Source organism: Molothrus aeneus, chromosome 12, assembly GCF_037042795.1.
Source record: "Molothrus aeneus isolate 106 chromosome 12, BPBGC_Maene_1.0, whole genome shotgun sequence".
Taxonomy (NCBI): Eukaryota; Metazoa; Chordata; class Aves; order Passeriformes; family Icteridae; genus Molothrus; species Molothrus aeneus.
Genome location: NC_089657.1, coordinates 1540645 through 1566401, shown reverse-complemented (window position 1 = coordinate 1566401; position 25757 = coordinate 1540645). Strand labels below are relative to the sequence as shown.

Sequence of the window (25757 nt, the reverse complement as noted above, 5' to 3'; positions counted from 1 at the left end):
GTTGATGCTTCAGGAGTTTTGTTTTTAGGTCTGCCTTTCCCAGTAAGCTTTAGGGAGCCACATCTGGCCTCTAAAGCTTTTTCCCCTTGACATGTCTCTGTGGCCAGGTGTGATTTCCTCTCATCCCTTGCCTTGCTGTGGTTGTGAGGTGTTTGGTTGCTCAGAAGGAGCAGGTGAATCCCTGGGACAGCCCTGGGGAGCTCACCTGTGTCAAGCTTCTCAGTCTGTTCTGTGTCATCTCCTTTTTCTTGCTTTTAGGGCACAATGAGGTTCTGTGCTTCTTGCAGTAGCAGGAATTAGACTAAAAACCTCAATTATTTTACTTAGAAAATAAGGCTTTATACTCAAAACTAGTCACAGTTCATAAGTATTTTCAGTTTAGGTTATTTACTTGCAGAGACAAGAGATCAATATGCCAAGTACCCATATCAAGGAGGCCCTGCAGGTGCTGTGTCCAAGTGCCACATGGAAGTCATTAGTCCAAGAGGAACCCAACCCAGAAGTTAAATAATTTCCCTTCTGATTTTCTGGGCAGCCTGTTCCTGACTGAGGAAGAGTCCTGGCTGCAGTGGTGATGTCTCAGGGAGGTGAAGCTGTGAGTGCTTGTGTTTGAGAGCAGTCAGAAGGAGGGTGGAGAGGCTGCCAGCAGAGCCAGCCATGAAATGTGCTGTGAGGGACTGCAGACCTTGCCAGGTGTCCTCAGCAAGCCCCCTGTGCCACTCACAGCTGCCTCCCTTCCCACCCTGCTGGGGATGGGATGTTCTGCCCTTCTCCTTGCAGGATCTGGAGTCATCCTTCAGCATGAAGGGTGGTGTTTCATGTGTCAGCACCTGAGTGGGATCCCTCTCCTCCAGCTCCAGCTGCGTTCTTCACATTGCTGGCTTCAGAGCCAGGTGCCAGTGCTGATCTGTCAAGCTCCTGCTCGTTTGGGGCCTGAGTGTATAAAAACCTCCAGTCTTTTCTGCCTGACTCGAAAGTTTGTGATCCAAACTCCAGGAAACAAGTGAGCTGTTGGTGAAGGTTCTTGTCTCTGAAAACTGCTTTGCATGGTTTTGCCATCCTGAGAGGAATTTGCTGCTTTGAGGTCAGTCTTGAAAAGCACCTGACTGGATCTTGAGGAATAAACTGTTTGTTTCCATGCTTTGGCAACTGGCTAGCTGGGGGTAGGGAGCTGAAAAAATCCTGGATTAGCTTTAGTGGCCCCTGACAAATGTGTAGAAGAAGCCTTATGTCTCACATGAGCATGGAAACACCAGAATAGCCATTACAGGTTGACACTGACTGCAGTGTGCCTTGAAAATTTTATTCTGATGAACAACTCTTCAGTCAGAGAGGAGCTCGAGGGACTTGTGTGCTAGGGCTAACACTTCTTCATTCCTAATTTGTGAAAATAGTCAGCAGTGAGGCCTCAGTGTTGGCAATGAGCATCTGTTTTGGTTATGTAATGTACAGAAGTTCAGTGGAAACATAACTCCTTGTGTTGTGGTTGAAGAGCCTTTGTGTAGCTCTCAGTGAGATGTTCAGAGGAAGAAATCTCCTGCAAGCAGAGAAACCATGACAGTGCTGAGAACACTGCCACAGGATCCTCCCCTGCCTGAACCAGAACAAATGATGCCTGAGCTGGGTTTTACTGAGGATACAGAGCTGTGCTATGCAGGAGCAATCTGGTAGCACTTGGACCTTGCATTCAGTGAATGTCAACCCTTTTATTTGTCGAGGTTAAAAATTATACAAGGAAAAAATAAACACAGAACTTGCAGGCATGAGGAAGTGAGGGAGCTGGATGAGGGAGCAGCCATCCTGAAAAGGAAAAAATCTGAGCTAGAGCTGCAAAAATGCCTTCCCTCCCTTTGGAGCAGCACGTGATCTCCAGGCAGCACCAGTTGGCTTTGAGCAGCCCCAGGGGCAGAGCTTGGGGCTGGTGGTGGCCCAAACCTCTGGGAGCCAGTCCAAAGGGGCTGGTTTGGGCTGGGGATTCCAGCCCTCAGCTGCTCCTGCTGCCCTAAAGCTGTGCTTTATTGTCAGAGAAAAGGAATAAATCTCGGCATTATTGGAGTGTGAGCAGCAGCAGTGGGGAGAGAGGGAGAGTTCAGTCCCCTCTGAAGGGGAGGACAGGAGCAGGGAGGGCTGAGCTGGGTGTTCCCTGGGGCGCTTTCCCAAACCCCTCCCAAAAGCAGGAATTGCAGTGCTGATCCGGCAAAAGCTCCACTCCCAGCTTTGATTTCCAGCACCAAGCGCTGGATCTGTGCTGCTGCCTGGTCACAAATGGCTTCGGCACAGAGCCTTGCTCGGCCAGGGACATTTAACTGGGTTTTTATGGCAAAATTTTTATGGCATCCACGTGCCTTTGACTTCTTGCTCATATCTTAACATCAGGATTGAGCAAAGAGGCTTTTGGAGCCTTTGGTGCAGCTTTACTGGGGGTAGTGTTGACTTACTTTGTTCTGCCCTTCACAAGTGCATTTTCCTTGTTGATTGGAAAGCAAATCATGTCCCCTGTTTAGGTGATGGCCACAAAACCTGCTCAGAAATTGAGGTTCTGTAAGAGTGACTCGATCACCACATTTTCCTGGGCAATGAGAATTGTGTGTTTGCTCCAGGAACATTGGGCACTATTATGGGATGGTGGCTCTGTAGGGATCCTCCCCTGATGCAAAGTGCATCCTCAGTAAATAGGAACGGCAGCACCCCGAGCTCCTGCCTTGGGGACTGGAGGTAAATCTGAAGGCAATATAGATTTTACAAATAACATTCTTGGTTGGCATTGACAAGCTTTAAAATAAGTGAAGAATTTTTCCTCCCACTCCCTGTCAGGCAGATGGCCTTGGTCATGAAAAATGACAATGAGGAGAAGATCCTTCAAATATGATCTCTAAGATTTAATCCCAAATATAATTTTTTCCATATGCAGCCTGTCATGTGCTGCAAGTTTTTGTGTTCTGAGATGATTTGGGCAACTTGACAGATGATAATTCTGCATTGGGATCAGAATTTGCCTGCAGAGAACTCTGGGTTTTAACAGCTTATTTGTATTGCAGTCTCCTTACAGGTTCATGTGTATATTTCTATATGTACTATAAACAAATAAACATTGTAGGAGAAAGGAATACAACATAGAGAGATGATTTTATGTTTAATTGTAGCAGCTTGTGCTCTGAATATCCACTAATACTTCACAGCACATCCTTTTAATTTTAATATCACGGTTGACATTTAATTTGTAGTTTTTATCTGATGCAAAAATACCGAAGAAGGATGTGTTTTCATGTTTATTTTTTAGTATTTAGGTGCAGTTACCTTGAAAGATCAGAAGACATCACCACAGCTGCTCAGTGTTCCCAGTCCTCAGTGCTGAGCAATACTGGGAGGACCTTGAAGGCAGAGGAGTAGCAGGGAGAGCTGTAAAGGGAAGAAATGTGATTTAATCTGTGCCTTTATGCAGTGTTTGATTGAGAGGGAAGCCCTGCAGCTGTGCTGAGGCTGAGCTGTTTCAGGATGTGTTTCCAGAGGGGGTGTCACAATTCCCTGGGCTGCCTCTGCACCCGCTAAATGGAGAGAGGGGATTGTGGAAGGATGGGAGGAGAAATCTTAGCAAGGTTTTGAGATGTGGGGTCCACATGGAGTTCTTACTCTTCTCACTAATGAGTAAAACAATGTTGAGAATCGAACAGGAGAAATATTCTGTTCTTCCAGCTTCTCCATGAATCCCTTACTGAGAAAAAATATAAAAATATCCAAGTTTTTCATTTTTTGAAATTCAGAAGCACATCCCAAAACCTTAGAGAAAAAGTAAAGTTCTTTGGGGGGAAAAAAACCCATAAAAAATGTGTTCTTGTTTTCGGGCCATTTCCAGGGACAGGGGATTTTTCTGAGCAGAAATTCTTTCCTTTGAGCTTTCTGTGTTATTTTCCTACCTGATGTCTGCATAGATTTGTGCTGTACTGAGGATCCTTCCCCAAGGTTTGCTCCTGCCTAAAACCAGAAGAGGTTTGGGGGAGACCCCTGCATCTCACACTGAATTAATTCCATCTTGCTGTACCTTGTGTTCCCTCCAGGTATTTGCACTGTTTGCATTTGCTGTTCTCTTTCTTGTCCCTTTGCTGGATTTGTCTGTCTGCACTGGCTTTTTAGAAGTCTGCTCAGCCTGGTCCTCGCTCTGATGTTTAATGCAGGATTGAAGTAAAACATTGTGTTGGGAGCTTGATATCAAAGTCTTCAAAAACCAAAAATAAAAGGGGGAAAAAAATATGAAGTAAAGAAGCTGCAGCCTTAGACTGAAAAACTCAGGAACTTTAAAAGAAAAACTTTTATCTGTCAGAGATTTTGAAGTGCCTGTCACTTCATGTTCCTTCCTTCAGTCCTGGTGGAGGCTCATTTCAGAAACCCACAGTGACTCAGCTACTTTGAATATCTGTTGTGTGGCGCGTGTTGGAAGCTCCCAGAGTTTCTTCCGCCTCCAAATGTGGTTTTTATTGGTGGATAATCCACTGGCAGTATCTTGTGCACTGTGCTAATTTAAACCACACTTCCAATATTTAGATTTTTACAGTGTAAAAGGCATACTAGTGCCCTGATATTGGTGAGTGGAAAGGAGAATGTTTGTTTATAAATAATTATCATTTTTCAAGTGTAAAGGTAAGCTTACCCAGATTTTTGTTCCAGATGCATGCTGAGCTCCTCTGTACAGCACTAAATGTCCTCGAGGGTGAGATTTGCCTTGTGCTGTTTTATGTCCTCAAGCTCTTTGGGAATGGTGTGGAGAGAGCTGGTTCTGGACAGAGCTGCTGCTGAAGCAGTCAGGTCACCTAGTGAGAGTTTCTCAATGTGTCAGAGGGAACTTTTGAGCAGGTCCTGAGTAAATACACACAGACCAGAGCGGATCCTGAGTAAATGCACACAGAGCAGAGCGGATCCTGAGTAAATACAAACCAGAGCAGAGCGGATCCTGAGTAAATACAAACCAGAGCAGAGCGGATCCTGAGTAAATAGACACAGAGCAGAGCAGGTCCTGAGTAAATGCACACAGACCAGAGCGGATCCTGAGTAAATGCACACAGACCAGAGCGGATCCCGAGTAAATACAAACCAGAGTGGATCCCGAGTAAATGCACACAGACCAGAGCGGATCCCGAGTAAATGCACACAGACCAGAGCGGATCCTGAGTAAATGCACACAGACCAGAGCGGATCCTGAGTAAATGCACACAGACCAGAGCGGATCCTGAGTAAATACACACAAACCAGAGCGGATCCTGAGTAAATACAAACCAGAGCATAGCGCATCCTGAGTAAATACACACAGACCAGAGCGGATCCTGAGTAAATGCACACAGACCAGAGCGGATCCTGAGTAAATACAAACCAGAGCAGAGCTAGTGGAGTGTACAGGAAGGAGCCACGTAGCTGTGGTCAGGCTGCAATAACCTCTTAATCCCTGTTTAACACTCCTGAGGATGGCAGGAATAGGTGATAGGACTGGCTGTTTGTGATGGTTGGGAGAGGAAGGTGCCCAGTGGAATAACTCAGGCACGGCTCTGCAGGGATTCTCCATCCATCTTTGCTGGAGCTCTGACAGGCTCCTGGGAGGGCTCGCTGTGCTGGGTGCCACGTCCAGCTGCCAGCTGTGGCTTTTGGGGCTCACATGGAGCCAGTCCCACCTCTGGCTGTAGTTGACACAAGGGCTGAGGTGCTGCCCTGGCTGTGCAGGCGCTCCTGGTGCCCGCTGTGCTGAGCTCTCAGCGCTCATCCCTGCTCCTCTCCCACATTTCCCCTGTGCAGGAAGGGTTGCCATGGAGGAGAGCGTGGGGTGGGAGTAGGCAGGAGCAGCTGCCTGGGGGCACCGGGGGAGGATCCTCCAGCGAGGCTGCTCCTGCAGGCAATCCTGGGAATTGGTGCTGTCCAGAGCTCTGTGCAGCCCTTGGGGAGAGCCCACATGGGCTGTGGGCGAGGGTGTGAGCAAAGTGGCTTTCCCTGCGCTGCTCAGGAGGGAGGAGGTGAGAACCTCATGGGCATGGTGGCCTTCATGGCCCTTTGGGTTTAGTCAAGTTCCTTGTCCACCCTGTGTGCATTTCTGCACTGTTTAAGCTGATTTTAAAAGAGACTGGACATGGCTCTCAGTGCCATGGTGTAGTTGGTGAGGAGGTGTCTGCTTGTAGGCTGGACTTGATCTCAAAGTCTTTTCCAGCCTAGTTCATTCTGTGACTCTGCCCCTTCAAGGATGTGCAGAACAACCCTGCTACTGTCTTTGAAAGTCCTCTGCAAATTTTTAATCTATTACTTTGAAAGTCCTCTTTTTAATCTAGCAAAGTTTTTAATCTAGCAAAAGGGTGTTCTGATGGATGGGGAACTGACGGATCCATCTGCTCCATCACAGTGGGTTTATCAACAGTTTCAGTTTAAATATTTTTAGTGAAAAAGTTGATTTGTGTATGTAACAGGCATATGGCTTAAGGCTTGTACTCAGCAGCTGTTTGGGTGTATTTATTAGGAAAAGCACCACGCAGGGGTGTTTGGTAAGAAAATCATCTTCTCTGGGGCGAGGTTGGGGTGTGTGAAGTCACTCAGAATCCACGAGCAGCCCGGGAGTGCAGGCTGGAAGCTCTCTCAGTTCAGCGGTCATTTGTGCCCCCAGACGTGGGACTCAGTGTCTGGGAGTGTGGGCAAGCTGATGACAACTTTCCAGACATGTTACATCCAAGAAATGGAGATAATGTGCATGCAAACTGTCACACTTGGCAGTGTCTGTAGTAGTGCAGCTCAGGGCTGGAGCAGCAAACCTGTTCCATTCCTGTGTGCTGTTCTGTCCTTGCTCGGAGCTGCTGTCACACTTCAGCCTCAGTATTGTCCTGTAAAAAATACAGGATTATTATCACATGTCATGGAAGAGATTTGGCTCAGCAACTGCTCTGCAGTGCACGTGGTTCTCCAGCAGCTCATCTGCTTCTCCTCAAATACAGAGGTTTTGTCACATTTTTAACCATGCCTGCAGTGGCTTCACCTTGTAAAAAAAGCCTTCAAAGCTTTTGGAATGAGCCACAGGGGAAATCTGCACAGTGCAAGTGCTGCCACAGGGCACCAGTGACACTTGTGTTCATTAGTGGTTCTCTGTTTCTGCAAGAGCTAGAGATCATGGAAATACAATTCACTGAGTTGGTGCCAGCCAATATCTTTTGTTTGGACCCATAATCCTTTCCTGAAGAAGTTTTTCATCTCACTTGCGTGTAGTATCTAAGTGCTCCTTAATAGAAAAGAATGGATTTGTTCTGCAAATCCCTGAGGTGCAGTTTGTGTATGTGATGGAAAGTGGCAGACTTCTGGAATGTTTTCAATGAACAGAGAGAAGGCACAGGTGGGATCGTGAAGTTCGCCTTTAAAAGTCCAGAGACTTGGCAGACAATTTTACCTTGTTGTTTCTAGTGGTGTCCCCTTCACAGCAGCTCAGTAAAATGGGAAATACATGTGGAAAGTCCTAAGTGCTTATCCAGATTGAAAAGCTCAGGAAACTGCAGATAATCAGCTTTCACATCTTTTTCATGTAGTTTTTTTTGGGTTTTTTTATATAACTTCCTTGTCCTCAGATGTTTTAAGGGGAATTTGTGTTCTGTTTGTGCCATTTATCTTGGAATAAGGTTCAGATATTTCATCGGGACAGTTTGCACTTTGCATGATGGAGCCTTTGGATAACATCAATTGTCTGGGTTTCATTTGGGATTTGCTGAAACAGTTATTTCTGAATCTATTTTTTTTTGAGCACCTCTAATACCAAGGACACTTGCAATCCAGATTTCATAACTTGTGTCTGGTTTATCATGTGGGAGTTGCTTGTTGGATTGAGAGGTTGAGAATCTTGTTTTTTCCCAAAGGTTGGAATTGTGGGTAAAAATTATTCCTGTGGTCATCAGGTGAGTAACACAGCCTGGTGCTGCCTCGTGCTGCTGCAGTTTTCCTCTGGAGTCATAAATCTGGGAAGCCTTGTTTGAAATCTCCTCTGGGGGAGAGCTGGCAGGGGCACTGAGCCCTCCTGGGGCTGAGGGTGCCAGGGCTGGATTTTAGGGGCTGGAACAGCAAGTGCCACCATAGGGGTGCAGTGGCACCGCCCAGGTGTGCTGAAGTTCTGAGAGCTCCCCTCAATTTACAGCAGAGCCAGAGAGGGCTCCAGGAGCTTTTGGGGTGCTCCAGCCTGGCTGTGGAACCAGCAGGGCTGGGTCCTTCTGTGGGGCTAAATTTGAGGGTGCCTGCCTCGGCCCTGTGTCACCATTTCAGGCTGTCCCAGCACGTCCCCAGCAGAGGCTTTCGCCTCCTGCTCTGTGCCCCTGTCCTGCTCTGCAGACCCTCAGCTGTTAATTGATATTATCAAATCCGTGGCACAGAATCAGATTTTCTTGGTTGCTTCTGCTGTTCCTGAATGCCAGGATTTTGTGCAGAAAAGGAAAATTCTTCTGAAACCTGATTAAATTAGTCTGAAACCTGAAATCCTGCAAATCAAGGCTCAAAACTGGTGTAGATCTGGAAGCAGAGACTGGACCACCTGACACAACCAGAAAACAGTTCTAATGCAATTATGATACAATTAATGATTGGAAATAAAGACAGTAATTGAAACAAACGGAGGAAGAGAACGGAAAGGAGCAGACAGTGCTAAGAGAAGATTTCAGTTCATTTTTGTGAACTTGGAAGGTTATTTCTGCTTGGAGGCTACTGGCAGGGGTGGTGTTTGTGAGCCAGGACGACTCTGTGCTGACTCTGGGTGGATGTGAGTGTAGGATGCTTTCAGTGGTGCAGCTGCTGTTATTTAATAATTCTCCCAGCCCATCCATCACTTCTGAATCCAGCATTCTCCCTCCCTGATTCATGTGTGATCATTGTGTCAGTAAGGCAGCCTGAAAATGGCTGAAAACAGTGAAAATACCTAATTATTGTTCTTTGTGGAAAAGGAAGTTTTTAAATAGCTGTAGCACAAAGCAGCCTGAATACATTTATTTTCTGTGGAGTTTTCAGGCACACACACACAGGATATTCTTTTCACTGAGTGTTTTTGTCTCCTGGATTTCAGGGCAATAAGGGGGGAGGCATTGTCAGCACCTAAACCAAGACTTCTTTGCTTTGTAGTTGCACGTGGAGTTAAAGAAGTGAATCTTGTGGTTTTCTTTGCAGGTTTGTTTTAACTCCTTGGCTTATCCTGGGAAGTTTTGGTGTTCCTGGGGGCTCTTACAGCCTGTTCTCCTCAGCTGTGACAAACCAAGGAGCCAGAGAAGCTGCTCTGTCTGTTGGAAAATAGACACCAAGTTAACAGAGTGTTTATTTCTGCAGAAGGCTCACACTGGGAGCGTGGATGAAACATCCCTGAGATGGATGAGAGCGTGTTCCGCTTCTTTTGCTGGAAGACAATGAGCTAGTAGAGCAGGCAGAAATAAATTGAATTACATCCGTGCGTTTAAAAAAGAGAGAGGAAAACAACAGCTCAGCTGAAGTTGAAAAAGGAGCAGTTTCTGCTCAGCAGCTCTGTGTTTGTGCTTGTGTGGAAGCACTTGGGCAGCTCCATGCAGCAGGTGAATTACATCCCTGTGGGACACACAGACATCCCCAGGATCTGGGGTTTTCCTTGCAGGCTTTGTCTTAAGCCGCCCCAGGGAAATTTGGGTTAGATGTTAGCAAAAAGGCTTTTACAGAAAGGGTGATAAAGTTCTGGAGTGGCCTGCCTGGGTAGTCCCCATCCCTGGGTGTGTTTAACAAAGCCTGGATGTGGCACTGGGTGCCAGGGTTCAGTTGAGGGGTTGGGGCTGGGTTGGACTCGATGCTCTTGATGGTCTCTTCCAGCCTGGTCATTGTGTGGCTCTCAGGTGCTTCAGGAGATGGCAGGAGCCCCTGGGTGTCTCTCACAGCCTCTGGGGTTGGTGTTTGCAGTGGCAGCCCTGCACTGCCGGCCCTGCAGACCCAGGGACGTGCTGCCAGGGGGGTACCCCTGCAGGCCCATCCTGGCAGGCTCTGCTCCCGCCCAGGCCCAGGGAGCATTTGCTGTTCCCCTCTGCAGTGCAGCCCAGCGGGGCTGGCTGCCTCCCATCCCTGCCTGGCTCAGCTGCGGATCCAGCCCGGCTCCGCTGCCTTGGCTCCCGCCGCTCGCTGCCCTTATTTGGTAACGCACGGCTCTGAGCTCTGCCTGCAAGGGGCTCTTTTACTGCTTTAGGGACTATTTTCCACTTTCATTTTTGATCTCTAAAGCCGTGGATTGTGTTTCAGCAGCGGTGCTGGCACAGCTTAACTCCTAAGTGCCGTCAGACTGGAATATTGTGCTTTTTAGAAGTGCTTGGCTGTTTTACTCTCTGCTTTGCTGCTGCAGAGGCAATATATGGCAGCACTTGTGTTTATGGGGTATATACACCTTGTCAGCATAACCTGCTTATTAAAATGACTTCCAGAGTGCATCCTTCAGTGCTGGGACTACGTTCTGGAGGCCAGGTTTTAATTAGCTGTGTGATTTGTTGGCGTTTTCCGTGCTGTGTTCCCAGGAGGGGAAGCGGCGCCCAGCGCCAGAGCGAGCTTGGACAGATTGAGCTGCATCACTTGCTAGGGCTCAGCAGAGCATCTCTGGGCCCCTGCCAGAGAGGATGGGGACTGTTTAAAGGGGAGAGAAGGGAGAGGCCTTCGGGAGGTGGAAGACTCGAGTCCAGCAATAGAAAGGAAGGAATCAGACTTGCAGACTCAGAGCAGATGTGGGCAGGGGTGTTGTGCTGGGTTTGCAGCACAGCCGAGCAGCAGGACTGCTCTGCTCAGCTCCAGGGTGTTGTTTCCTAGAGTTAAGGCAGGCCTGGTTTTTTTGCATTTATCTTTGCTTTATTAAGCCAGTTTCTGGAAGGCTGAGCGTCTGTGGCAGCTCAAAGCTCCTGGGTGCTGCCCATGTCTGCCCACAATGTTGGTCACAGCTGGCTGTGCTCTGTGAGCTCTGCACAGGAGACACCAGCTCAGGAATTCACTCAGAATCTGTCCAGGACTGCTCTCAGTTGGCTCATCCAGAGAGGAGGAGGGTGGGCACGTGGCAGTGCGATAGGGAAGGATCCATGGTGTGGGAACTGTGGTTAGAAAAGAAAGTGTCAGTGCTGTGCTGTGACAAAAAGTGCAGTTGCTGCCTTGGAAAATACAGAAAAAGAAGCGTTGCTAAAACCCAGTAATTATTTTTTCCAATTTTGCTTTCTGGCAGAGCCCCAAGTGAAGTTTCTTGTACTTCCAGAAAGGTTTGAGTGAAAATCCAGGAGGGAAATGGGCAGGAAGGCCCCTGACCAGTCTTTCATCTTGGTAGATGTGGGACAGAGGAGCCTGCAGGTACTGCTGGGAGAGGGAGAAGTTCTCTTCTGCCATGTCCATGTTCATTTTTACAGATTCCTGCAATTTTTACAGATTCCATGGCAGGAATCTGTAAAAATGAACGGGTCAGATACAGAAATAGTGGAGTACTGGAAGGGATCCCTTCAGGTGTTATGCCAGGAGTGGAGCTGATTCTGCCCTTGGAAGGGAGGGATGAGCTGAGCAATCTCTCCAGGGGGCTCCCAGCCCTGTGAACCTGCATTTGGGATTCTGCAGGAGGCAGTGGGCTGGCAGTTCAGGAGGGCAGCACCTGCTGCAGAGGGAGAGAAACAAATAAAGCAATTCAGGAAAGGGATCCCAAGCGCTTCATTAGCTCAAGAAAAATTGAAGCACTAAATTCAATTTTATTATTTCTTCCATTCTTCCAAGCAAGACCTCAATAATATTATCAAATATTTATTTAATCTCCGTACGTATTTTTTTGGCAATGCAGTTTTTCTTGAAGCCAAATCCATTTAAGAGCTGAAAATGGAGTTGCTTTATTGAACAGATGAAAAATTTGCCTTTTCTCTTGCGTGATGCTGTGGCGGCTCATTCCTTGAGAAACACACACGGAATGTTTTTAAATAGAAGTGACTTTTATTATGCTGTTCAGTCAGCTCTGTCTAATAGCAGAGCAGTATTCTTTCCATGCTGGTCAACACTGATGCTTCCAGAGGGGGTTTGAAATTTGATCTTCCTTGTTCTTCCTGTGCTCAGACTGTCCAAGCTTTCCCTGCCTCCTGCCCCCACTTCCTGCCCTGTTTTCAGCAGGAACTTTCATCCGGAAAAGAAGCAGCAAGTGAAGAAGCAAATGTGAGAGTGAAATCCAAGGGGTGAGCAGCCAAAATTCAATGAAATTCAGCCAGAAAATAAATATGCTTTGGCTTACTGCCAGGGTGAAATGTAATCTGAAAAGACCCAAAGATGTTGAGGAGGGAATGTCACAGGGTTCCTGTCCTGAGAATTGTGGTGGTGTCTCACAGGGAGGTTTGTCATGGAAACTATTGAAATGGAGATTGGGAATGGCTTCCTGGGTCAAGGATCCAGCTCTCAGGCTGGGACAAAGCCTGGAGCCACAACAATGTGGCTTCTGCAGCTCCTGTGACATTAGTTTGCTGAATTCCCTTCCTATAAAGTACGAATCCTTCTCCTTGTGTGTAAAAATTGATTTTCAGTGCTTATGAGGGAGAGAAAGGGATGGCCTTTCAATTTGTCCAGGTGACCTCTTATTCAGGGTTTCTTTTCATGCTGGACCAGAGATGGAGCTGAGGTAAGACAGAAACCCTCAGTGGGACCAGCAGCTTCCTTGGGATCCTGGGTTAGCTCTCATTAATGTGTGCAGCTCTGAACCCCTCACTTTTGAGGGGTTTTTTCTCTCTTTTCCTCTCTCCTCAACATGGAGAGATATTTTTTTCCTGACTTGGTTCTGTTATTAGCCAGGAGCCATCAAGGTGCTTTGATGATTTATAAAGAGATTATTCTAAAGTAGCTTCTCCTGGTTGAAGTTACGCATTGTGTCCATAAATGAGGCTGTACCTTAATGCTCCCAGGGGTCCTGGTGCACTCACTGTGTCCTTAGCAGCTTTCTCTGGGGGAACTTGCTGTGCTTTGCCATCTCAGATCTCTTGTAGCCAGTGCTGCCCATCCAGGAACACATTATCCATTGTGATGACAAGGAGAGGAATGGTTTTAGGAATGGTTTTCTTGTTTTTTTAGCCTGAATGGATGTCAGATGGGATATGGTGTAGTTAAATCAGTGGGGTTTTGGGTTTTTTTCCTTTCTACTTGTGCTGCTCTCCCTTCTGGCTCTGTGTTTTCACCCAGCATCTTCCCTCAGTACCAGAGATAGAAAAAAGCATCTGGTCTTTCCTGCAAATGTTTCCTTTTGGAACTGCCTGTGTATCCAGTGTCTAAATATTTCTCTCTTTTCGAGTAGCAGTTTTCTTTTTGAAGGAGACCAAAGAGGTTACGTGTAGAAATAAAACAAACACTGGTGTGTTCTGAACTCTTTGGAGCACAAGGTGTTTACTTAAAGGTGCATTTCTCAGGTCAGCTTTAGCAGACATTGATATTCAGTGTCCAGCTCTCAGGTGGATAATTCTTCTCTCTCTGAAATCTCTGCTCAGTCTTCTCCTTTTGCTTTGATACCTCAGCTCCAAGTTAATAACAATTACATTATTTCCTGTGTTGTTACAGCTTGAACAAATGAAGCAGCAATTCCCACTGGTAGAGCTTTGCATAAATGAATATAATAGCAAGAGGGTGGTTACCCTCGTGTCTTGCAGATAGGAGTTGAGGGTGGTTATTTTAACATAGAAATTAAAATATATTTAGATCACAAATCGTACACACTCTCAATTTAAATGTTGGTTGCAAGCATGATTTTCCCCCCTTTATTCTGCTTTAAAAAGCAAAGTGTTGAAAGCCCTTGAAACACAAGATGCAGAAGCACAAAGCAGGGAGGTAACAGACGTCACCACAGCAGAAACCACTGATAAATTCTGTCATGCAATTAGTTCAAGGTTTGAATCCCGAGTGATTGGGCTCTTTGCAGAGGGAGGGGATTGCTATGGGACCTTTGGGCCTGGGATAGAATCCCTGAATGGGTTGGGTTGGAAGGACCATGGCAGGGACACCTTCCACTGTCCCAGGGTGCTCAGAGTCCCGTCCAGCCTGGCCTTGGGCACTGCCAGGGATCCAGGGGCAGCCCCAGATTTCCCTGTTCCATACCAACCCTGCTCACCCGTGCTTCAGTTTCCCCTCTTGTGGAATGGCACAACTGTTGGCAGCATGAGGCTGCAGTTGAGTGGAGTTCTTCCCCCAGGCTGAATGTGCAGGGCCCAGGTTTGGTTTCTTGCTGGGGTGGAGCTGTGGGTGGCTGGAGCTCCTTTGGGACCTCAAAACCCCGTTCTGCTCTGAGCTGCTGTGCTCCCAGCAAAGCTTGATCCCAGAGAACTGAGAATGAAAGGATGTCTTCTCATCACAAAGAGAGTCATTGCAGTAGGATCAGGTTCTTTTTTCTCCCTCTTCATGGAAATGCGGTAATGATTAATAATCAACACATTTCTGTAGCTGCTTTTGTTCTATATTCTTTGAACCTCTTAGGCTGTCATCTATTAATTTTAAATCTCAGAGGGAACAAGTATAAAATAGATGATGGAGTAATCCAAGGGTTTCTGAAAAGGTGAAACTTGTCTGTGACTGAATATGTGCATTTTGTGTTATTCTCCAAGTCTTCTGTGTGAAAATACTGCATTTGAGCACAAGAGAGGACTTCATTTTGTCTTTAAATAAACTCCTCATCTTGTGGAGCATTACCATCCTTGTGAGTGTATTAAAGCTGTGCAATTTCATAAATACAAAGTCAACAACTTCTATTTACAGTGTGTCCATCATTGCCAGCTACGTTACTTCTTCATTGCTGCTATTCTTTCATATTTAAAATAAAAAGAAAAGATACTATCAGTGTGTTTATTCTCTCCTGTGAGCAGGCTTTGGCCTAGGGAAAATATCAGGTATCTAAGTATAGAAAAGTCTGAAGAGAAAATGCTAAATTTCAGCAGGGAATTGCTGGTTTTCTTTTAATTTTAGTTTTGCTGTGCAAAACTGAGTTTGGTTTTTCCAAGTAATGAAGAAACAGCTGTGTTGGTGTTAAATATTCAGTGGATTTGTAAGTGACTTATTTAAAGATCTTCATCTTTATAAGATTTCCCTCATTTGAAAGCACCCTAAAGTATAATTTTTTTGTGAGGGGGAGTAATTTCTCTTGGTTCTTACCTTTCTCCAGTTGGCATTTTGGGGAATCTGGGTTTAAAACCCGAAATAACGACACACCTTTTTGTTGCCAGCAAAGTATTTGATTCCTGCTCTCTCCAACTGCAGAAAAGTTGGTGAGGACCTTCTCCTAAGTGCTTAAAATAGGCAGTGGAGATTTGGAAAAAATGATGAGCGGTGGATTGCACAACCAGCCTGGCTGGAGCTGAAACTGCTTCCAGATCTTTCTGGAATGGGTGTGCTGGAGAAGGGCAGGGGGAGGGAAATGGGCTGGGGCCCCCAAAACTGAGCTGGGCTCTGGCAGCAGCCAGGATGGTTCCTCAAGGAGCTACAAAAAGGAGAGGGGAGAGACTGCAAGGGCAAGGAGGGACAGGGAATGGCTTCCCACTGCCAGAGGGCAGGGATGGAGGGGATATTGGGATTAAATCCTTCCCTGGCAGGGTGGGCAGCCCTGGCACAGGTGCCCAGAGCAGCTGGGGCTGCCCCTGCATCCCTGGCAGTGCCCAAGGCCAGGCTGGGCAGGGCTTGGAGCAGCCTGGGACAGTGGAGGTGTCCCTGCCATGGCTGGGGTGGCACTGGATGAGCTCTGAGGTCCCTTCCAGTCCAAGATATTCCATGATTCCATCAACCTTTGCCATTCTCTGAGAGGTGTTTGATGTTGTCTGGGGGAGCCTTGGGTGGCAGCAGTGTGTGTTCAGGAGCTTTCTGAGCTGTCCCGTAGACCAAGGGTGGAACTGACATAGTGGCAACACTTGATGCCCAAAACAGTGAGAGAAACGTCTGAAGGGGAGACTGGAATTGCATGGGAGTGTTTGACTTAGGTATTTTCAGGCAGTTTTGTCTGAAAAAGGTGTTGATGTCTTGGGTGGGCTCTGAAATACCCAACTCCCTTCTCCTGTCATTTCAGCCTCTCTAACCTTTTTGCAAATTTGCAATTTTGGAGAAGTCTTGCATTATATTTTCAAATAATCTTATTAATGTACTACCTAAATGTGACTTAAAACTGCCTGTGGTGGAATCCATGGTAAGAAAAAGAAAAAGCTGTCTTTGTCAGGTTTTTCATTGTGCTGTGAAAGCAAAAGTTGGGCATTTGAGATGTTGGTTGCTTGGGCTTGGACTGGAGGGAAGGGTTGGAAGTTTGGAACCTGCTGCCTTGAGAAGGAGCACAGTCTAGTCAAGAAGAGAATGCAGAAGAGAGAAGAGCAAATGAAGAGCATGGGATAGAAGGAATGGCAGTTGGAATAACGTCGCTGGCAAGTTTCCCTCTTCCTTGAACCCCAAAATACTTTGGAACACGGGGGTTTCTACCCTTCCCAGGATCCTCGCTTTTGCCGACTCCTCTGTGCTGCCGGTGCACGCGGAGGGTAACCAATCCTCGCTGTGATATTTCAGGAGCTGCAGGTGGCAGAGGCCCACGTGGGCTGTGAGTGTCCCACCAGTGAGAGCATTCATCTCTCACGTGGTGCAGTTGCAGCCTCACTTTATTCTATGCGGAGCAGTTGCTGAGGGAAGAGCAGGATTTAGCTGGGAAGGACTGAAATGCACATTTAATACGTGCCCATGGAGCATTCCTCATCTTGAAGGGGTAGTGTAGGATTATGCAATCCCTTTTTCCTGCAGGGCCTTTGTTGGGTGCTCAGGCTTGATGTATCATCATTTCATCAACAGTTACGTAGTATTTTATTTTTATACTACCTCATTGTGCAATTCTGCCATTTTTCACTGTGTATCATGAAGATCTGAAAGGAAAATGCATTCCTTCCTGGTTAATATGCAACAAACAGTCTATAAAAAGATGTCGTTACTGTGCAGTAATTGCTTTATTTATCACCTTTCCTATGTGGCTGAAGCTGCTTGAATCACTGAGCGGAGCAGGGAGCTGTGATGCTTTGGGCTGCTTTGGCTTCACTTTTAATTTTTGGCTTTGGATTTTTGGCTCCTGTTGTAGAACTAGACCTAAATTCCAGAAGGATGGTGTCTGACAAGCACGGGTTTATCTTGCAGAGTCATCAGGGCTGTGGGTTACAGATCAATGACCACGATGGTGCTCAGCCAGCACATCCTTGACTTTGTAAACATCCAAGGCAGCGGGGTCTGGAGATCTAAAAGTCTTCTGGCCAGAAAGTTCATGTAGTTTGACCTGTGGCGAAATACATTTGGTGGCCATATGAAGGTGAATAAGGCAAAGTTGAACTTCTCATCCACTTCAGAAATAGATTTCATAGAACAAATACTGGAAAATAAATATATTGGGTGCTTTTCGTTGTTTGTTTTAGATCAGTAGCTTTGTTACAAGGGAGAAAATGTAAGGAAAACATGTTATGCCTTCCCTTCTTGTACTGGACAAGGTCAAACTCTTGTAGCCCTTTCTGGGTGCTTCAGGCAGGAGAGGGGGTTACTTGCAGTTAACAATTTGGAAGTTAAGCCTAACTTGAAAACTTTCTTGACTGAAAAAAGGATGGAAAGAACTGCACTGTGACTAAATCTAGCATACAATTAATTCTTCTCTGCAGTTCTGTGTGTTAATTGCTGTCATTGTGTGAACTGATGGTTTAAGCAAAAATAGAAAATTTTATAACTAGTGTGTTGCTTACAATGCAGAGTCTTAGCTCCAAGTGCCAGCCCGCAGTGGCTTTTTGAATCTCTGCTGTGCTATCAATCTCTGTGAATCATCCTGGTGGAAATGGAAAAAAGGGTGAGGAGCAAACCTGGGAAGTGCGGTTTGCACTTTGCCTGGTGCTTCAGCAGCCCCAGGCTGGCAGTGGGGATGAAGTGGAGCTGAGTGTTTCTGCAGAGATGCAGCTCTGTGTCCCTCCTCATGCCCTGAGCTCTGTCCTTCCCCAGTGTCACTGTCAGAGGGCCCCAGCTGAGCCATGCCCAGCTCCTGCTGGGTCTGGCTTTGGGGTCCTGGGCTGGTAAAGCAGGGTGGAATGGGATCATCTCTAAGGTCCTTCCAACCCAAACCATTCTGGGATTCTTTGCCCTTCTGTGAAAGGTGTTTGGTGTTGCCTGGTGGGCTTTGGGGATGGATTGGAGGAAAGGCATGAGAAGAGTGATGGTGTCCATCTCAAACAGCATCCAGAGGTGAAATTACCAAGGTCTGTCTCAGCCCCTTCAGCAATATCACACTCTGGCAGAGCTGCCATGACCTGTCTCCAGCATGGGGTGTCTCCCTTTCTGATTGATGTGCATCCAGAACACCCATGGACAAGCAGCTCTGCTTTTCAGTACAGAGGATAAACCCCAGGTGGGTTTCTCCTCACCTTGCTGCTTCCCAAATTGCATTGCTGATCCATGGGGATACACCAGGAGCCTGGAGAAAGGCTATGTGAATGAGGAGCCTGAAGCCTGACATCCACTCTGCTGCCAGAGAGGCTGGGAACAGCCTCCTGGCTCTTCTGGCACTTTGTTTGAACTTCTGAGCTGCTACTTTAGGCGCTGCCTTTGAATAGCTGAATTTATTTTTTTGCGTGTTCCGTTGCTTAGCGACGACAGGAGGAAAAACAGTCACTGCAGCTCATGTGGGTTTATTACTGATAAGTTAGCATCTCTGATACAGAAATGTATTTTTAATAAGACTAATGAGCTGTGATTCCTGGCTTTAGCCAGGCAGAATGTTAAATAAACTGTGCTGCTGCACTGGGTATAGAACCTGACACCCTGAGGGGTTTGATGTTACCTCAAGCCATGCCTTGAATGTCTGTGCTTGTGCAGGCTGTTGTTTGAGGGTGTTTTATGCTGCTGCCACTTCATTAGGTGAGGACTTTCTTCTATTTTTTTGCCCAGTTTTCCCTAGCAATAGAAAGGATTTGATTTAAGAACTAAACTGACAATAGCAGTGAAAAAATCCAAAGCAAAAAGCCCCCAGCCTGACAGAGTTTACCTGCTGAAGTACAAAAACTCCAAGCTGAAAGTGCAGAAACCAAGTCTGTTTGCCTGGGAAAGCACTGGAACATGTTCCCATTTTAGTCTGGTACCGTTTTTGACTGGGACAAGTTATAAATTTTCTGGTCTTGCATCAGATGTTGGCAGCAGCAGTTAGTTTTTATCATGCACGGGGCGACATTCCTGTTGCTCAGAAAAGCATTTGTCTGATCAAGAGCTTTTTGGAATTTGTTTATAAAGCTTTCCTTGCTGCTGGAATGGTTGGAGACCGTTAGCAGCAGGAATCCAGATGATGATGAGAGGCTGAAGCCATGGCTGTGTTTGTTCCCTGTTTTTCTAGATTGCCTGTTCAAGCTGTGTCCCATGAACCGCTACTCGGCGCAGAAGCAGTTCTGGAAGGCAGCAAAGCCCGGAGCCAACAGCACGACAGATGCTGTGCTGCTCAACAAACTGCACGTGAGTATCCCTCTGCAGGGCCCTCCTCACACCCATCCTGCTCCAAACGAGCGTTTCCAGCCAGCTTGGCACAGTTATGGAGGAGACTCCGAGCGTACGTAGAAATAAATCAGCGTGCGAGATTCCTTTGGAGATGTCCAGTCCAAGTCTTCAATCCTCTTATTTATGGCACAGTCACAGGATAAGCTGAGTTGGGAGGGACCCCCAGGGATCATGCCAGCTCCTGGCCCTGCACAGACACCCCAACAATCCCACCCTGTCCCCAAGAGTGTTGTTCAATGCTCTGGCAGCCTCGGGGCCGTGCCCATTCCCCTGGGGAGCCTGGGCAGTGCCCAGCACCCTCTGGGGGAAGAACCTTTCCCAAAAATCCATCCTGAACCTGCCCTGGCACAGCTCCAGCCATTCCCTGGGTTCTGTCTGAGTCACAGAAAGTGGACAGAACCCCCTCCTGTTCCTGCTCAAGGCCTGTGTCCCCCAGTGCTGTGTCCATGATACTGGAGTAGCCCTGGGAGCTCTTGTCTTTAACCTGTGGTAGAGATAAAATGCTCCGGGGAGCATTTTGGGTGTTAAAAGCATAAAAAGGGACCCTTGAAACAATTGCACAGAGAATTGTCAGGCCCTGCATCCCAGCATGGGAAACCAGGAGCTGCTGATCAATCTATTGGGACTGCTCAAACAAACTTGCTGCTGTTGATATATGGGAAGGTTGATGGGTAATTATGAGTAATTATAAGGCCAGACAGCCTCTCCTTCCTTATTAGCTTGCAGTATTTAATATTTTCTGGGTAAAATGTTGACATTCAGCAGCTGAAAACTCAGTAAGGCAGTTGATTGCTGTTTTTAGAGCTCCTATATAAAAAAAAGCCAACTTAACTTAAATACCATCTGTTGACTTTAGAGTTAAATAAACTCAGTGTTTATGTTAAAATTACATAGCTGGAGTACTTCATGTCAAAATTACAATTCTGAATATTTTTAGGTTCTTTGAGCCTATATTAAGCTCATTGTAGCCTGGAATACGAAATGGCCCTGTAGGAGAGTGTCACTTGCTGATTGCCATATGGCTGCCTTGCTCTGCACTTCACAAAGACCCACTGGTGGACTCCTTCTGCTTCAAGAAATGTATTTATAACCCAAAAGTATCAGCTTGGCAGGGACAAAGCTATTTTGGTAGCACAAAGCTCCCTCACCTGGGCCGTGTTTCTCATGTTGGTAAGGGAAGGAGGCTGTGGCAGCAGGTTTAGGGCGAGGGGGGTTCTGGGGTTGGCTGTGCATCAGCAAAAGGGAGAGTTCATGGGTTTTCATGGACATTAGAGTCTAAATACTGCAACATGTAGAAGGAAAAGGCTTTGGCATTGCCCTGGATTGCATTCTCATGTGGAGCTGTCTCCCTTTCCCTGAGTACATCCCAGTGTGGGTGTCTGGGACCTCTCCCTGCTCAGCTGACACTTGACCCTTTTGTGCCAGGGTCCTGGAAATGCAGGATGAGGTTTTTCCAGGATGAGGTTTTTCCAGGATGAAATTTTTCCAGGATTAGCCTGAGCCCAGTAATGCTTGCACAGAAATGTCCCACCAAGACCTGCTTGATTTGGAGGAAGGATTTGAGTGCCTTACAGTTTTATTGGGGTTTATTCAATCTGCATCACTTAGATGTGAACTCTGATGGGCTGGATCAGGTCTGCAGTGACCTGGGGCTTGAAAATAATTGTGTCCCATGGACATTTCTGTATCAGAACTTCTTCCTGCCAGTCCTGTGTGTCCATGTGTCACTTTTCCCACTTGCTGGCACATGGAGAGCTCTGAATCCCTGTGCTCACAGCTGTGAGCTCTGCCCAGGATGAGATTTCTTTATCAGAGCATTGCATTTCCAACACAGCTGATGATGCAAGACGTGTTCATCATCATCATCACTTGCCTTTTTTGGCTTCTGTTTGTCTGCTGGTGGAATTTATTGTCTGCCATGGAGCTCTCCATGCTGAGGTCAGGTTATTTTAAGTTAATGCCATTTAAGGGATTTCAAATCTGGGACACTTGTCTCTCTCTGTGGTCGCAGCATCTGAGCTGCTTGAGGAGCTGACATCTAGTGGCCACAAAAGTGCTTCTCCTGGAGTGACTGTCAGGTCTGAGGAGTGCTTCTGTAGTACATCCTAAGTCCTAGTTGAACTTGCACAGAAAAAAAAATTGGGTTTTGTGTTTATAATAAGTGTGGCACCCAGCGTGGCAGGGCAGTCCTGGCTGTGGTTGCTGCTGTTTGGGAGGGCTCTGGTGTCTTCAAGAAACCTTTTATTGACAGAATGCTTGCGACACAAGCAAAAAAGTTGTATTTTAGTAATACAGAGAAAAAGGTGTTGCATTGCATGACTGAATGAAATTTTGGATTTGTGAGAGCAGCTGTATCTCAGGTTCTCCTGGAGTAAGAAGCCAGTTTTCATACCTAGCACAGCATCTGAAAACAGCACATTTTGAGTGAGCTGGAGCTGGTGAAATTCTCAAACAGTGTGCAAACAGCTGCTCCTTTGTCCTGGTACTTCACCTCCCTGCACTGAGGAACTGTGGGCTTTTCTTCTCCAAGAAAAATTTGGACCCACCACAGTCCTTGAGACCTGAGAACCAAACCATAATCCTTGATGCTCAGCCTCCTAAAAAGTCCAATTTTAAATTGCTCTCCACCTCCAGATAGCAGTTAAAGCACATACAGATTTATGTTTTTAATTCAAAACATCATCTTTCCTGTGAAGTGAAGAAGTTCTTTACCAAATGAAATTTGTTTAAAAACAGCCTGGGCCAAATAGCTCACTTTTAAAACAGCAATGGCAGGAGTCTCATTGTTAATTATTAACTAGGGCTTTGTGTCTTTATAATAATTCAATTTGGCAAGGGTTTCCCCTTTGCTTGCCCTGTCAGGGTGGTGCAGAAACGCTCAGCTGTGGCACAGAGGCTCCATCACCTCAGGAGCACAAGCCCAGGTGTGGGGAGTGGGGAACTCTCCCATCCAGAGCTGCAGTGGGCATTTCTCTGTGCCTCCCCTGTGGTCCTGCTGCATAGGGAGGGGCACTGGAGTCTCCAGAAAAGCACAGCCTGGACGGCAGCTGGAGCCTGTATTGCCAAAGGAAAACAGAACCTCAGCTTGGGTTCTTTTTCTTCAATTTGTGTAGAAGTCAGTAGAAAGGAAGATAGAATTCCTGGCTGGAGTTGTTAGCTATCCCTTTTTCACCTTTCCCTCCCTAGGTATCTGTCTTCTGTCTCGTCTGAGCTTTTCATCTCATGTTTTATTCCAGAATTTTGTCCAATTGTACCCAAATTACAGATTATTTAAATGATGTGTGTCTATCTCCCCAAACAGTTGAAAAGGGGAATTGGAAATTACACTGTTGAAGCTGGAAAAAGAGGAAATTAGGCTCTTTCAGATGCTTGCTGTTTTTCCAGTCTTTTGAAATAATCTTGAAGAAAAGGGAGTTTTGTAAAACCCCCTTTTCTAAAACACTCAGCAATTGAACTGTTCTCCTTTAATTTCAGCATGCAGCAGATTTGGAAAAGAAACAGAACGAAACTGAAAACAGAAAACTGCTGGGAACAGTCATCCAGTATGGGAATGTCATCCAGGTAGGCTGTGAACATCTGTGCAAGCTGCAGAGGATTTAGTTGAAAATTGCCTGCTCAGTGGACTTCAGATTTCTGGGATTGATGATCGAGAGCCTGTAGTTTTGCCAGGTTTCACTGTGCTCTGAAGGGGGATCCTGGGTGTTATATCTGTGATGTGATCAGTGTTTTATTATGGGTTAATTGTGCTTGGTTTTGATGTCACCATTGATGGTTTTCTTCAGAAATCCTTGTTAGAGCCCTCATTAGAGTTGTTGGGAGGTGGCACATGTACAACACCAAATATCCTCTCACAGTGACATCTTGACACTTAAATCATAAACTGACACAGAGAAGGAAAATCAATAGAAATAGAAATCATAAACTGACACAGAGAAAGAAAATCAATAGAAATAGTTATATTTTTTTGTTAGATCAGACCAAGCAAAGCAAGAGAACAGCAGCTTTGTCTCTTACCAGGAAGTGCCACTTAGTCCCCAGCATTTCACAAGTTTTGGTCCTGGGTTTTTTTGGACAAGTTGTTTTAAAGGGATGAGGGCTTCTCCATGTGTTTGTCCTAGCTGGGCTAGGGACAGCTGGATTAAGTGAAGGTGTTTTGTCCTGTGTCTGGGTGTGAGTGGAGCTGTGCCTGGGTCCATCAGTGTTTGCCCAGAGCTCAGTTTGCTCTCCTGTGTAGCACTGCACTTGTCTCATGCACGCTCGGGTTATTGAGGGGAGGAACAGGAGCATTCTTAGAACTGAACTCTGATTCTTATTCTAGCTGCTTCACTTAAAAAGTAACAAATACTTAACAGTAAATAAGAGGCTTCCAGCTCTGCTAGAGAAGAATGCAATGAGGGTGACCTTGGATGAAGCTGGAAATGAAGGCTCCTGGTTCTACATCCAGCCCTTCTACAAGCTGCGCTCCATCGGGGACAGTGTAAGTGCTGGGAGCAGGCTCCTCACACATCCCTGGGGCACAGCCTGCACTTGGGAGGCCTGGCATTGCAATTAAGGCAATGCACACATCTCCCAGGGCGTGATGATGATGCAGGAACAACCTTTTTGCTATGCTGTCATGAGGGGGAGGAAAATTGCTATGGTAACTTGTATTTTGGAAACGTGGAATGATCTAACATTGGAGGGAATAAGGGACCTAATTAGGCTGGCCTTGCACAATTCCTGCTCAATTCAAAATGGTAGGAAGTGTTGAGCTCCTTCAGGAGGTTTGGAAGGAATAATTAGCATCTTGGTTTTCAGTGTTGTCAGCTTAGAATCAAAATTCGTCATCACTTTGGATGTGAGGAGTGAGGTAATAAGGAAGTGAAATGTCCTGCTCATGGGAAATCTTTAAATGCATTGCCATTTTAATCCCTTCTTGTGCAACATCTGAGTCACTTGGGTATGGAATCTTCCTAAAACCAGGAGGTCATAAGTTTCAGGGTGCTCTGGGGTTCAGGCCAGGTGTGTTTGGCAAGTAACTCGGTGAATTTATCAATCAGCCATCATTTATCCTGTAGCCCCATCTGTACCAGAGCTCAGTCTGCTTTGTCTGCAAGGCTGTGAGTCCAGTAGCATAGGGGTTTTTGCCTCAGTCACTGAGTTTGGTAAGCTAAATTCTGAACCAGACAGAATCCTGGTGGGACACTCAGACTGCCATCTCTCCAGGCTGCAAAAAGGTGATTTCCTCCCATGGCTCCCATTAAAAAAAACTAAAAATGAAGAAAAAGAGCTTTCTCAGGGTGCAAATTTGTCTGATGCTGCACTTCTCTGCAGGTTGTCATTGGAGACAAAGTAGTCCTGAATCCTGTCAATGCTGGCCAGCCTCTCCATGCCAGTAGCCATCAGCTTGTGGATAATCCAGGATGCAATGAGGTAAGGGGACTCTGGCACAGCTGGAGCAGCTGCAAAACCTCTCTGTGCTTCAGCTTAGCCTTTTGTACATGGTTTGGAATTCAGCAAGTTGGTTGGTACCTGTGGCACTGCTTATTGGGAATGGTTATGCTGGAAATCAGTGACTTAAGAGTTTTGGAGCTCTACTTTCTCTTTGGGGGCTGGCAGAGGTTTGAGTTTGATCTCTTTTGCATGGCTGGCTAAAAACAAGTTGTCCCTTCCAAATCAGGAGTCGTGGCACAGTGATGTGCCCCATACTAGTTACTGTGAAGAAAGTTAAATCTGCCAGCACAGATGTGTAACAAGTGGCTTCCAAGCAAGTCAGCTCTGCAATTACTTGTTCTGGAGCAAATACAGAGAAGACTTTGCTTCTCCAGAGCGATGCAGCCAGGCCTGCAGTGTTCTGGTGAAAATTGTCTAGAAAATCAGACAGTGGCTCAAGGCAGGATCTTGTGCAGGCACAGGACAGTGGGACTGATGGTCTCATTCTCCTTCCAGGTGAACTCAGTGAACTGCAACACCAGCTGGAAAATCGTGCTCTTCATGAAATGGAGCGACAACAAGGACGACATCCTCAAAGGGGTGAGAGGCAGAGCTGTGCCTGGCTGCAGCTGGGGCCCTGCTGGGCACTGCCCCTGCTGAGCCTGCTGCCTGCCTTTGCCAGGGGGACGTGGTGAGGCTGTTCCACGCCGAGCAGGAGAAGTTCCTGACGTGTGACGAGCACAGGAAGAAGCAGCACGTGTTCCTCAGGACCACGGGCAGGCAGTCAGCCACGTCTGCCACCAGCTCCAAAGCCCTGTGGGAGGTGGAGGTGAGGACTGCAAGGCTGG

General features: G+C 46.6%; 1 protein-coding gene across 1 annotated transcript in view; it reads left to right on the top strand.

Annotated features, from left to right (window-relative positions):
* Positions 1–25757, top strand: part of ITPR1 (inositol 1,4,5-trisphosphate receptor type 1) — a 162882-nt gene that overhangs the window by 27974 nt on the left and 109151 nt on the right. Inside the window, exons 4-9 of the mRNA XM_066558246.1 lie at positions 19340–19455; positions 22972–23058; positions 23816–23974; positions 24811–24909; positions 25426–25509; positions 25592–25738. Of these exons, the coding sequence (XP_066414343.1) occupies positions 19340–19455; positions 22972–23058; positions 23816–23974; positions 24811–24909; positions 25426–25509; positions 25592–25738 (692 nt within the window). The remainder of the gene's footprint in view (positions 1–19339; positions 19456–22971; positions 23059–23815; positions 23975–24810; positions 24910–25425; positions 25510–25591; positions 25739–25757) is intronic.